The sequence below is a fragment of the Podarcis liolepis genome (assembly GCF_965112155.1).
Source record: "Podarcis liolepis genome assembly, chromosome: 2".
Classification (NCBI taxonomy): domain Eukaryota; kingdom Metazoa; phylum Chordata; class Lepidosauria; order Squamata; family Lacertidae; genus Podarcis; species Podarcis liolepis.
The window spans coordinates 49,143,883-49,156,326 of NC_139555.1; the positions used below are offsets into that span (position 1 = coordinate 49,143,883).

At 41.2% G+C, this 12,444-nt stretch overlaps 1 protein-coding gene across 5 annotated transcripts in view; it reads left to right on the forward strand.

Annotated features, from left to right (window-relative positions):
• Positions 1-12,444, forward strand: part of DOCK2 (dedicator of cytokinesis 2) — a 266,689-nt gene that overhangs the window by 206,962 nt on the left and 47,283 nt on the right. For all 5 annotated transcript variants that reach the window (XM_083481684.1, XM_083481685.1, XM_083481687.1 and 2 more), the window contains one exon: positions 2,479-2,627. In XM_083481684.1, coding sequence (XP_083337810.1) covers positions 2,479-2,627 — 149 coding nt within the window. The remainder of the gene's footprint in view (positions 1-2,478; positions 2,628-12,444) is intronic.

Below are 12,444 nucleotides of genomic sequence, written 5' to 3' on the forward strand. Positions count from 1 at the left end.
AGCACATCTTGAAAACAGCTTTATTATTATTGAGGGGAAAGGCCATATTCAATACATGATGTGCATGCTTATCTCTAGGAAAAAATGTATTCACTTAAAATATTTTTCTTTCACCAGTGTTTTTTTTAAGGTTAAAAGCAGCTGGAGGAGAGAAGGGGGATCAGGATCTCTATGCTGTGGGAGGATTTATTTTTATTTTTATTTTAGAAAACAAAAACCCTGTGCCATATCTCATTGTATCATTGTCCCAACCAAAGTTGCCTCCCCTAAATATTGCTATTTGCTCTGCAGAAGAAATACTTACTAGTACTGTAAACTGCCAGGAGAACATTTGTTACTGGGTGGTATGAACATTGTACAAAGGAAAAAAGGGGGGAAATGCCCCAAGATTTAATAATGGATACGGGGCAGGTCTAATATATCCAAGCAGTTGCATTATTCCCTATTATACAAGTGTGAGCAGCTCTGGTTGTGAAATGAGACCATGAGGAATGAGCTCCAATGTGGGAATGGATTGCTGCTCTTTTGTGGTTTTACAAGGTGCCTTGTGTCAGGCGGTACTGCTACAAATCAGTCCTAAATCGGACCACAACTGTTCGTGTTTGGGGGTTTTTTTAATCTACCTTCCCTGAAGTATTAGGCATCATTAAGGATTTCTAGGAAAAGAGCATTAAAGCTAACAAACAAATGGTTTGAGTCTTTCTGCATTTGATTTTGTCCTGCAAAAAGCCATATTTTAAGAATATTAAAAAGCTGTTTTTTCCTGTTAGAGATGACATTTGCAACCTCATTTCTTCATTTTTTTTATTGTCTGTCATAATTGCAAATGTCTCCTAAGGCAGACTCCGATGACTCTCTATTTCATATGGCTTTTAAGCCATTGTACAGCGAATCTATAATAGAGTTAGCAGGACACTATTTCTATTCTGAGCTTTCTAATGGCTGACATTAGTCATCCAGAATGAAGGCAGATAGGTTTTGTCCATTGTGATGGAGAGAAGAGGACATGTCAAATGGCTCCTGTAAAATGTTGTCTGATAGATGGGTTTTGATGGGAAGGGGTGAAGAAATCTATTGTTTCCAATTATTTTCCTTTCCAAGCACGCTCAGCAATGAGATGTTTGAAACTGACTCCATGTGCAAGTACATTCAGTTGGCCACTACCTAGGATATTGTGCGGTGCTTCTAGAGTCGGCATTCCATCTCGAATTGCAAATCTGCTATAGCAGCAGTGCAAGTTTGTGGTCTTGCAAAGTTAAGCCATGTGTAAGACTGCCGCAATAATATATTTTATTTATTTCATAAAATGTATACACTACTTGGTTCGGTAAAAAGAAGAAAATCCCTCAAAATGTTTTACAAAAAGATACAGCCAGAAACATTTATAAACACACTTTAAAACATACAAAAGTTAAAATACTAAAACAGATTAAAATTACCTCAATCTTCTGTGAATCTGGGTAGGAACCAAAAAGAGTATAGTGGAGGTGCCAGCTTGATCTCAGTAGCAGGGAGTTCCCCGGTATACATGCTGCCACACTAAACAATTGAGTTCTTACAAATGCAGAACAGGTATTATATGGCACCTGTAGTAGTGCCAATTCCACGACTACCAATAATGATGATCAATAATTCTGCTCTCAATAATGATGATAGCATTGTTTCTATAATCTTCATTATACTATTCATTGTAATAGTTTGGTGTTATTCTTTTAATGGGGTGCTCAAAGAATTTCATGAATGCCTATTTGTGCAAAGAAGGCTAATAATATTATACATCTTTAGTGGGGTGGTTAAACATAGTGGGTTGTGGCTTGCAAGTGAATTTATGGCTGAGCTGAACCACAGGTCATAATCCATGTTCTTCTTAACCACTACACAACATCAGTTCTTAATAATTGGAAGAGGAAATGGGAAGCTTATGGAAAGCTTGAGGCACAAGATATTCAGAACTCATCAAACTATGATGTGGGTGAGGGGCATTAGATACTAGTCTGTATAGTCGAAAAAGTACTGAATCTGGACTTTTAGCATAGAAGGAATAGTCTTTTCCATTCCACTATATTGGGGCAAGAAGCAGAAGACCCGTAGAACTTATGTGATGGGCCATTTCTTAGTCCATTGGAAGGATTTTTCTGAATTGAACCAACAACTTCTTAAATGTGTATGATATATGTATGCAAAACAGTTATTTAAAACTGAAGCATTAAGATATATGATACTTTTAGATTGTTTTTATGTTTTTTGAGGTTTTAATTTGTGTTTCCCTTGTCCTTTTGTAATTTGCTGGTTTTAAATTGCAAGTTGTGTGTGAATCGCTTTTTATACACACTTTTGTACATCTCTCTTTTGAGCAGATTTCACGTATGATGAAGGCTGGTTAACATTTTTTAAAAATAATAATAATAGAATAGCTACACAGAATGTCTGCATGCATTGTGTCCGATTTTTAATATTCTCTTTCACACTTTGATCCAGGGCAGAATAAAATCCGCTTTATTCCTGGAATGGTTGGACCCATCTTAGAGATGACCCTTATTCCTGAAGCTGAGTTACGGAAAGCCACTATCCCAATCTTCTTTGATATGATGCTGTGTGAATATAGAAACACTGGAGAATTCAGAAAGGTATTGTTAGCTTTACATAGTGTTTGTCAGTACTTCCATTATGCTTAAATAGCAGCAATATTATATGAATACTCCAGAAAGGTGCTTGTGATTCTTGACACTTTTCTATAGAAAGGTGAGTGCTATAGAAAGAAGGGAAAGAGCTGCAGCACTGTGGGCATAGATATGGAAGACTGAGTTTATCAGTGATTTAATGCGGCCTTTTCCTGTCATAAACATATCATTCATCTGAAACATGTAACCTAAGAAGTCATCCTTACAGAATCAGACTCACAAATATGCCGTGGGTGGGTGGGTGGGTGGATATATATATATATACATACACACACACACACACACAGACACACACACACACACACTGAGCAGTTTGTTATGTGGGATGAAATGAATTACATTGATATGAAATACCTAAATGAAAGTGAGAAGCAAAGTATGTGGTTGAATGAATTAATCTAGAACTAGAACACTTCATGGAGGAAAGTTCTGTGGTCAATGATGAGTTGTGTGTGTGTTGTGTGGGAATGCACCTTCTGTGAGTTTTCAGCTTTTGTTTTAAAAAACAAGTCTCTAGCACATTTACTTGGGAAAGTTATAACGAAGCATGGAAAATTGCTCATGAAGTTAAATAAATGCATACATATTGGGCTACCTGTATTTAGATACAACAGTTCTATAATGGTCTTCTGGCCCCTTAACACTGTCTCTCTCCCAAATATCTGTCTATGGATCTCTGGAGGGGTCATTTAATTGATCCACACTTTAATTTCTCCTCCTGACCTTTAGATAGATAGATAGAAGATAAGTCTGTGTATTTGGTGAACTATTAGAGGAAGATCATGGCAGCTTAGGTTACAAATGAACCAAATTTGTTATTTATGCATTAGCTTTTAAGACATTCAACAGTTTTTGCCTTGCGATTAGTGCAGTGAATCACAGTTCGGGGTTCAAAGAGCAGTCGCGACGCAGGTTGTGGTAAATTAATAATGATGGTTCTATCTATTGCTAGATTTCATTTGGAAAGGTTGTTATTAAGTGCTCAGTATTTACTCTCCCAGAAGAAAGAAGAGTTCAACATGGTTTGTAGATGGGGGCACATGTGTGCACTGCATTTAAGGCATCATGATTATATCAGCTGAGCCTGGAACAATCTGGCAGGTGGGATTATTGTTGTTGGTAGCACAGCACAAAGCTTTTGGCCTGAGTCCAGGTCTGAAAACCATTTTGTTTCTCTGCATCTGCTCTTCCCTTGACTTAATAGCCCTCTATTTCCGTTTTTAATTACTGCTTCTTATTTTTGGCTTGTAACTGTTTCTCTTGGGGATCAATGCAGACAAGCAGGTAGTAGGACCAAAATAATAATAATAATAATAATGCTCCTGAAATGTGTATCTCAGACTAAAAAAGGTAATATAAGCTTAACAAGGATAACATCTAAAGAGTCTAGGAAATTATAGTTGCAATGTTGACACACAATTTAGTTGCTAAATAGATTTCTAAGGTTCAGGTGGACAGTCTGGTGTTACAGAATAAGGACATAAAACACATGGTTAAAGCTGCACCAAAGGATGGTTAAAGCTGTGCCCCAGTGGTATTTATTTATTTGCTTAAAATGTTTATTAACAACCTTTCAGAACAATCACTAAAAGGCATCAGTAAAATACAATAATAAAATCGCATTATCATCAGACAAATAAACCCAAGACCTAAAATACACAAAAACCAACAATGGACATTTATAGGGTGGTTGAGGACTCAATCCCTGGTGTCTCCATTTTTAAAAAATAAAAATAAATTGTGTATCAAGTTTGGAAAAGACAACTGCCTGAGCTCCAGGTGAGTTGATGCTGGAGAACATAACAACCAACTGGCCCACCTGTGATGTTAACATATGAGAGTGCTGGAGGTGAAATAGTTAAACAGGTTACCCAATCAGAACCCAGGGGGTGGAGCCAAAGGGACTATAAAACCAGCTCTGGGAGGGGCGAAGGGAGGAGTTTGTTGGGAGTTGGGTGGTTGGTTGGAGTGGGAGTGAATTGGGATAGAGTCTGTGGGTTGGTTGAGTTAATGTAGTGAAATAAGCTGAGTCAGGAACAGTTAGGAGCTAGGAAGACAAGTAGATATCTGAGAGGTGGTTTAGTGAGTGAGAGCAGGTAGCGGAAGTTATAGGTCTGGATAGGCACCCCATGATTGTAATTGATTGAGACTGTTTATGAAACCACACACTTGTTAAACTGCAAGTTTATTTATATAAACAGAAGTTTATGTTCCAATTTAACCCTGACTGGACTCAGCATTTTACCAGGTAGGGCCTGGGTGGTGGCAGCGAGAAATAAAGTGGTGGCACAGGGATCAATAGATGGTGAAACGTCCGGGGACCCTGTGTGATCGCCACACCACCTACTCCAGCATCCTGTTCTCACAGCAGCTAACCAGATGCCTGTGGGAAGCCTGCCCACAAGGACCTGAGCACATCAGCACTCTCCCCACTTGTGATTCCCAGCAACTGGTATTCAGAAGTGTACTGCCTCTGACAGTGGAAGTAGAACATGGCCATCAGGGTTAGCAACCCTGATAGCCTTATCCTCCACGGATTTGTCTAATCCTTTTCTGAAACCATCCAAGGACACACAGTACTGGATGAAATTGACCAACTAGGAAGAGGAACCTGTGGCCCTCTATAGTTTGTTGGACTCGGGACTCTCAAGTGGCCCAGTGGGTCAGCGTGTCTGGCTGTTAACTGGAAGGCTGGCGATTCAAGCCCACCTAGGGATAGCTGTGGGCATTCGTGCATTGCAGGGGTTTGGACTAGATGACCCTCTGGTCCCTTCCAGTTTACAATTCTGTGATTCTGTGTGACTAGCATCAGCCCCAGCCAGCACACGCAACTGTCAGAGACAATGGCAGTTGTAGGCCAGAAACATCTGGAGAGTCACAGGTTCCCATCGCTGCCTTATATAATTAATCCATTTAATTTCTTTTCTTTCACTTGTCTGGTTCTTTCCGTGCTGCTCTTTCATTGTTTGCAGTATGAGCATTGCCAGCCTGTGTGCAAGAATCGAAAGGAACAAAGAAAAGGGAAATGGGGGAAATGTCAGGTTGGAGCGTGCCCTTGTTGGTAGATTCCTACACAGGGAAGCACTTTATTTCATTGTTTGCAATGAGAAACTGGGTGTGCTCTCTCGTAAGGAGATCAGTTTGTAAGGTGCACTGTGTAGCCTGCCATTTGACACAGCAGGCTGGATAATGTTTTACTGCATGACAGTGCTACAGTCTGCTGCAATACTCAAAGACATTTGTAGATAATGTTTCTTTCAAGAAAAAAAGCCAGAAACTTATTGTTAACTTGCAGCTGAGTTGGTTAGAGTGTGGTGCTTATAATGCTAAGGTTGCAGGTTCGAGTCACACAGGCCAGATCCTGCACTGCAAGGGGTTGGACTAGATCAGGGGTCAGCAACCTTTCTCAGCCGTGGGCCGGTCCACCGTCCCTCAGACCATGTGGTGGGCCGGACTATATTTTGAAAAAATAATAATGAACAAATTCTTTTGCCCCACAAATAACCCAGAGATGCATTTTAAATAAAAGGACACATTCTACTCATGTAAAAGCATGCTGAGTCCTGGACCGTCCGTGGACCAGATTAAGAAGGCGATTGAGCCGGATCCAGCCCCCGGGCCTTAGGTTGCCTACCCCTGGACTAGATGATCCTCAGAGCACCTTCAAACTCTATAACTATACAATTTTATTATTCAATTTCCAAAATATGCCCCTTAATATACAAGAGGGGGAAAGTTTATTATATAAAGTCCCAGGAAGCAACCCTTTAGAGGGCATTTTTGAGGTAAATCATGCTTTTAGAGATGTTAAATATTTTACTTCTCATTATGTTTTTTGAAAATGAAAAATCCTATCCATTCAATCCCTTATGAAAAAAAGTCCTTTTGTGTTTTCTCTCTCTCTTGCTCACATACAATTTTAATAGATACTGAGAGAAATTAATAACACACGCATAAGGAATTCTGGGTGGTATTCAAATATGTTTTACTCAGAGCAGTAGACCAGAGTAAATTAATATGCCTAACTCAGTCATGTTCATTCATTTCAATAGGTCTACTCCGAGTAAAGCATAGGTAAATACTACTCTAAGATTCCTTCCATTAAATCCAAAGGCGTAGACAGTTGTAGTTACTAGCTCAAAGGTCCACACACAGAGTTAAATGGAATTTTGTCCTAATATTCCATTTGGAAGAATAGTTTTCTGAATGAGCAGCCAATGGTTTTATGTGCTGAGCTGATGAAACATCTGCCCCCAAAATAAAATGGTTTGTATTCGAAACTATTTGTAGGGATGAAATGATAATATGCAACATAAATGAAAACATCACTGAAATAAATATCTGGTTAAGATTATTGTTAAAAAAGAAGATTTGTCTTTGGCTTAGCAAAGATTAATTCCTAAGCATAATACTATTTTGATCCTGGTAAGCAACATGTATTCATGTTGCAGATCCCTGTTTAAATCCTTCACTCAACATTTCCATCACATATTTTAACCAGCTGTGAGCAGGTTTTTAAATTACTTTTCTTGCCTGGCAGTTATTAGACGGCAGCAAAAATAGTACTGACTTTGAGCATTCATTGATAGGTTGTGTATTCACTGTGAGCTCTAATTCCCGTGTTCTTTTCAAAGACACAGGTGGTCTCTTGAAAATCCACCTCTCAAGGTTGTAATATAATGTTGGAAGGCATAATAGAGGTGTCTGCTTGAAAAGGAAGGTGCATGTTCTTAGACAGTAAGCAACCAGAAGGTGTTCTGTAAGAGGCACTTGCCTTACCCTTGTGTTTTTCAAAGCCTTTTATAGATACTTTTGGCTCAAGGAAAGAAAAATGTTCACATCTTCCCCCAGTAGCCTACGCTCTTTAGCTTTAATCCCCTGGCTCCCATCACTTCTGTCAGCCTTGAGGCAGTACAAGCACATAAACTCATCCTGTTTCTGCTGAACCTTTTGGAAGTTAGAGGGAAAGTTAATCCTGCAAGGCAAGGAGTGCGTCAGAATTGCCACCAGCATTACCACCCTGATGGATCAGGCTCAGTTCCCAGGCATCATGCAAGGTGGAAGGAGGATATGATTTATTTAAAGTATTCCTTTTAGTTGCTTCTGAGGGCTGTGCTGTGCTCCCACAAGGTGACACACAAACAGGAGCAAGGCAAGATCTAAAGATATAATAGCCATACTGGGAAGACTATGATATACGTTAAGAAGCTACTCGGTAACGCCTAAACTAATTATGCTAAACACAGTATTGAAGAGGAAAGTCTTCAGTTTTCACCTAAACAGCTGTACAAGACAAGATGGAAGTCAATAGCTAGGGAGTTCCATATTTTGGGGGCCCTATTTCTGCTGCTTGCCAACCTAGCTGATCTTAATGGTGAGCACTCACAGAGGATCCCTGAGGCAAATCTTAACCAATTGGCAAGATTACATGGCAATGTGACACAGCCATCTCCGCTAGGTGGGCAAAGAATCCACTCATTGTGATCATTCTGCTGATGACAGTGTGCGTTCCCTCTGCTTTGATCTGTCATGGTGCCTTGGGTTATCAGGATGAGAAGGACAGTCTTAGGACAGATACAAAATCGCATCAAACAAGTGAGCCCTTGCAATAAAATGTTGCAGCATCAACAGTTTCTGTTCAGCGCCCTCCTCCAGCATACCAGACAGTATGACAAGTCTGGTAAAAAAACCAACAACAACACCCTGTACATTTCACTAAAAATAAATGCAAAAGTAGCAGTGAAAGAAAACAATCTAAAGATAATAATAGCATAGAGGTGAGAATACAATTTAACACCTACTGCAGCCAAACAACACTTTCAGTTGCCAAACATTAAAATAAAACAGCTTCTTAGCACCATAACAACATATATGTTGAATGACAGAGAACAATTAATAACACTTTAACAGTCTATTGCAGATGAGCAACACTTTCACTTACCAAATGCAATTATTCTTTCAGCCTTCCCTTCCACCTGGTTCCCGCCCCCCCCCCAAAAGAGTCAATGCTCCATGGCCATTCCTCTTTTTCAGTCCCCATCTTGCAAACCTTGGTGTTCCTGCTAATACCTCCCTCTTGTGCATGGATGATGCCGTTTGGCTGCCTAATCACAGGCTGAACAACAGTAATAATGAGAATAGTGATTTAACTCCAGAATCATTTTATATGATATTATATGAAAGGTTCCTGCCAACCTAGCAGTTTGAAAGCACGTCAAAGTGCAAGTAGATAAATAGGTACTTCTCCGGCGGGAAGGTAAACAGCATTTCCGTGTGCTGCTCTGGTTCGCCAGAAGCGGCTTAGTCATGCTGGCCACATGACTCGGAAGCTGTACACCGGCTCCCTTGGCCAGTAAAGTGAGATGAGCGCCACAACCCCAGAGTCGGTGACGACTGGACCTAATGGTCAGGGGTCCCTTTACCTTTATATGAAAGGTAGTACAGGAAAGACGAAAGCACTTCTTCACACTGCACATAGGTAACTGTGGAATTCATTCTCACAAGATGTAGTGATGCCCTCTATTAGATGGCTTTGAAACAAGGTTAGATAAATTTCTGGAGGATAAAGCTATGAATGGCTCCTAGCTGTGATGGATATGTTTTCCCTCCACTGTTGGAGGCTGAATACCAGTTGCTTGGAATCACAAATGGGGAGAGTACTTTTGGGCTTCCCCTGAACATTTGAGTGGCTACTGTGAGAACAGGATACTGAGCAAGATGGGCCTTTGTCCTCATCTAGCAGCCACTTCTTACGTTCTTACATTCTTGTATCAGTACGGAGAGCACTTCTGCATTCAGGTTCTGCTTGTGATCTTCCCATAGGCCTCTGTTTGGCTACTGGGAGAACAGGAGGCTGGGCTAGACAGAACTTTGGCCTGATCCAACAGGATATGTCTGGTCTTTGACCACAAAGATTGATTGATTGATCCAACAGGATTCTTATGTTCTTAACAGATGTTTTCAGTGTATACCCCCCTCCCCTTTAAGAACTTAGTACTGTTGAGATAGTTCTATGTTGCTCAGGGGACAAGCCACAGCTCAGTGGGAGCTCAGTGGTTCAATCCAGATAGGGCTGGGAATATCCCCTGCCTATAACCCTGAACAGCTACTGCCAGGCAGCACCAACACTACCAAAACCTTAATCTGATTATGTACAAGGCAGCTTCCTATGTTCCTACATTACTTCTACCTCTTACTGTGGTTCATTTAATGTACTGTATGCTTTCACTGATAATCTAGAGAGAGAGGCTTAAACTCCCTTTTCCACTTTCCTCCCTGTGCGTAGGAGGTGGATATCTTCATCTTGCTGTCTTGGATGCCTTTCTGCAGTACAATGCTTCACAGCCTCGTATTGTGAGGGTGCTCGGTTTAATTTCATTTTCTTGCATTCCGTGCAATAGTCTCTGCGGGAGAAAGGAATCACATTTTTCCAATGAGGTGGTGCACCTAGTTCTTGCAGTTTTCTCACTGTTGCAACAAAAGCGCATCAATTTAAATTTTATACTTTCTGTGCCTGCGTTAACCTCCATATATGGATCAGAACAAACAATAAGAGAAACCGTGGAAGAGATAGTGTTTCTAAAATACACAGAGAAGCCAGTGAGGAAGAGATCTGGTAACCCCTCTTGGATGAACTGGAGACTCCCTGCCTCCTCTTAAACCAAATGTGCAGGGAATGAGGAGTGGAACAACATACCGTATTTTTCGCCCCATAGGACGCACTTTTCCCCCTCCAAAAATAAAGGGGAAATGTGTGTGCGTCCAATGGGGCGAATGCAGGCTTTCGCTGAAGCCTGGAGAGCGAGAGGCATGGTGCGTACCGACCCCTCTCGCTCTCCAGGCTTCAGGGAGCTATCCGCAAGTCTTGCAAGCCCGGTGGGAGTTCCCGTGGGCTCACAAAGCTTGCGGGCAGCAGCCTGCAGCCCCGGCGAGTGTCCGCAAGCCTTGCGCGCCCGGCAGGAGGTCCCGCCGAGCGCACGAGGCTTGGGGCGGCAGCCTGTCACCCGAAGCACGGGGAGCCCTCCGGAGGGTGCCCCGTGCTTCGGGCAGGTGTGCACAAGGCTTGGGGCGGCAGCCGCGGTGGGGGGATGAATAATTTTTTTTTTCATTCCCCCCCCCAAAAAAACCGAGGTGCGTCCTATAGGCTGGTGCGCCCTATAGGACGAAAAATACGGTAGTTAACAGCCATCATCCACATGCACTGTTTCTATAGTCACCTAAAGAGAAGAAGCGCAGGGCCTGGGGAAATGAGCAGAATGCGTTGCAAATGGCAGACAGACTGCTGCCAAGATTCGGTGACACAGGCTGGACTGTGTCTATAGGAACAGATCTTCTTTGGCCTTTATTTCCTGAATGCCTGGCAATGTGCTGGTACCCTCTGGCAGTAGATAAGCATTTTCCTTTGGCTGCCTCCTCTTTAGCTGCCACTCCAGCAAAGGAACAACAGGCCAAGATTATCAAAATGCTATTTAGATGTCATGGGAACTGTCTGACATGGGCCTCAGAGTCAAGGAAAGAGAGGAAATGGGGTGTATAGCTGGTTGTTTTGCTGTTATGTTATGTATTTGTGTTTTTATGTTGTAAACTGCCCTGTGATCTTCAAATGAAGGGTGGCATATAATTTAATTTAAATAAATAAATAAAATAAAGGAAGAAACTACAGAAATGGGGGACGGGGGAAGGAGGACACAAGCCAAATCAACTGGGTGGAAAGCTGTGTCTATGAAATGGTTATCGCCAAAGAGAGTGGGTGGCTGGTGTTGATCAAAGTTAGACTTAATACCCATGTGAATGAGAGAGAAAGGATATCTGTTACCTGTTATGTATAAGAGATGAATGAGGAGGATTGCTCTTTTTTTAGTACCTATTTCCTTTCCTTCCCCACCTCCTTCCTTCTACTTTTAGTTCCTCCTGGCCTATTTTGGATTTTCATCCAAAAGTAGAGGTTAGATTTGTATTTGGATGTGAGACTTTATAGATCAAATAGAAGCTTGTAGCATCAGGGAGAAACTACATAAGGAGCCACCTAGAATATTATGGGCACCATAAACATTAAGTGTTTTGAGGGGGTGATAAAAGGGATGGGTCTTCTAGACCTAATGGATAAAGGGAGATGGGCATTTTAAATGTGATGGAACATAGATTAAGTGGTTTAAATAAACATTCTCTGCCATGATGACAAATGTTTCAGAATACACCAAATGTATGTTTAAACACTTCCATCACACTTAGATCCAGTGTGCATCAGGTTTGTTTTTGGTTTACCAATTGTGGTTTGGTTCAGCAAAACAAACCACTACCCTTGGCTTGGATGTAATACTAATCCAGGGATGATGTTTTATTACTTGCAGTAGGGGAGAAGTGGATCAGGAGGCATCCACTTATTCTCAGTAAACTATTAACTATGGTTTACTATGACATGTAGGTGCTGCCACTGAGCACTGTGTCTTTCTATAGCCAGAAAAAAGGATGAGAGGGAGAATTACAAATAAGATGAGAAAGAGATGCATAGATATATGGCCACTGTTGGACCAGCAGATTTGGAAAAGGTTGTTTTTGTGTCCTGTGAAGTGAAAATGGCAAAGCAAGCACTCTCTCTATGGTTAAATTAGGACATTGCACTCTACCATTGTTGTGCAAGATATGTCTGAATTGAATTTTAGTTTTCAGAGACATTTAAGCAGCAGCATTTTGAAGGCTCAGTCATCAGTAATCAAATCCAGCTAGCCTCACATAGAAAGGAAGGTCAAAGAAAAAGATGTGT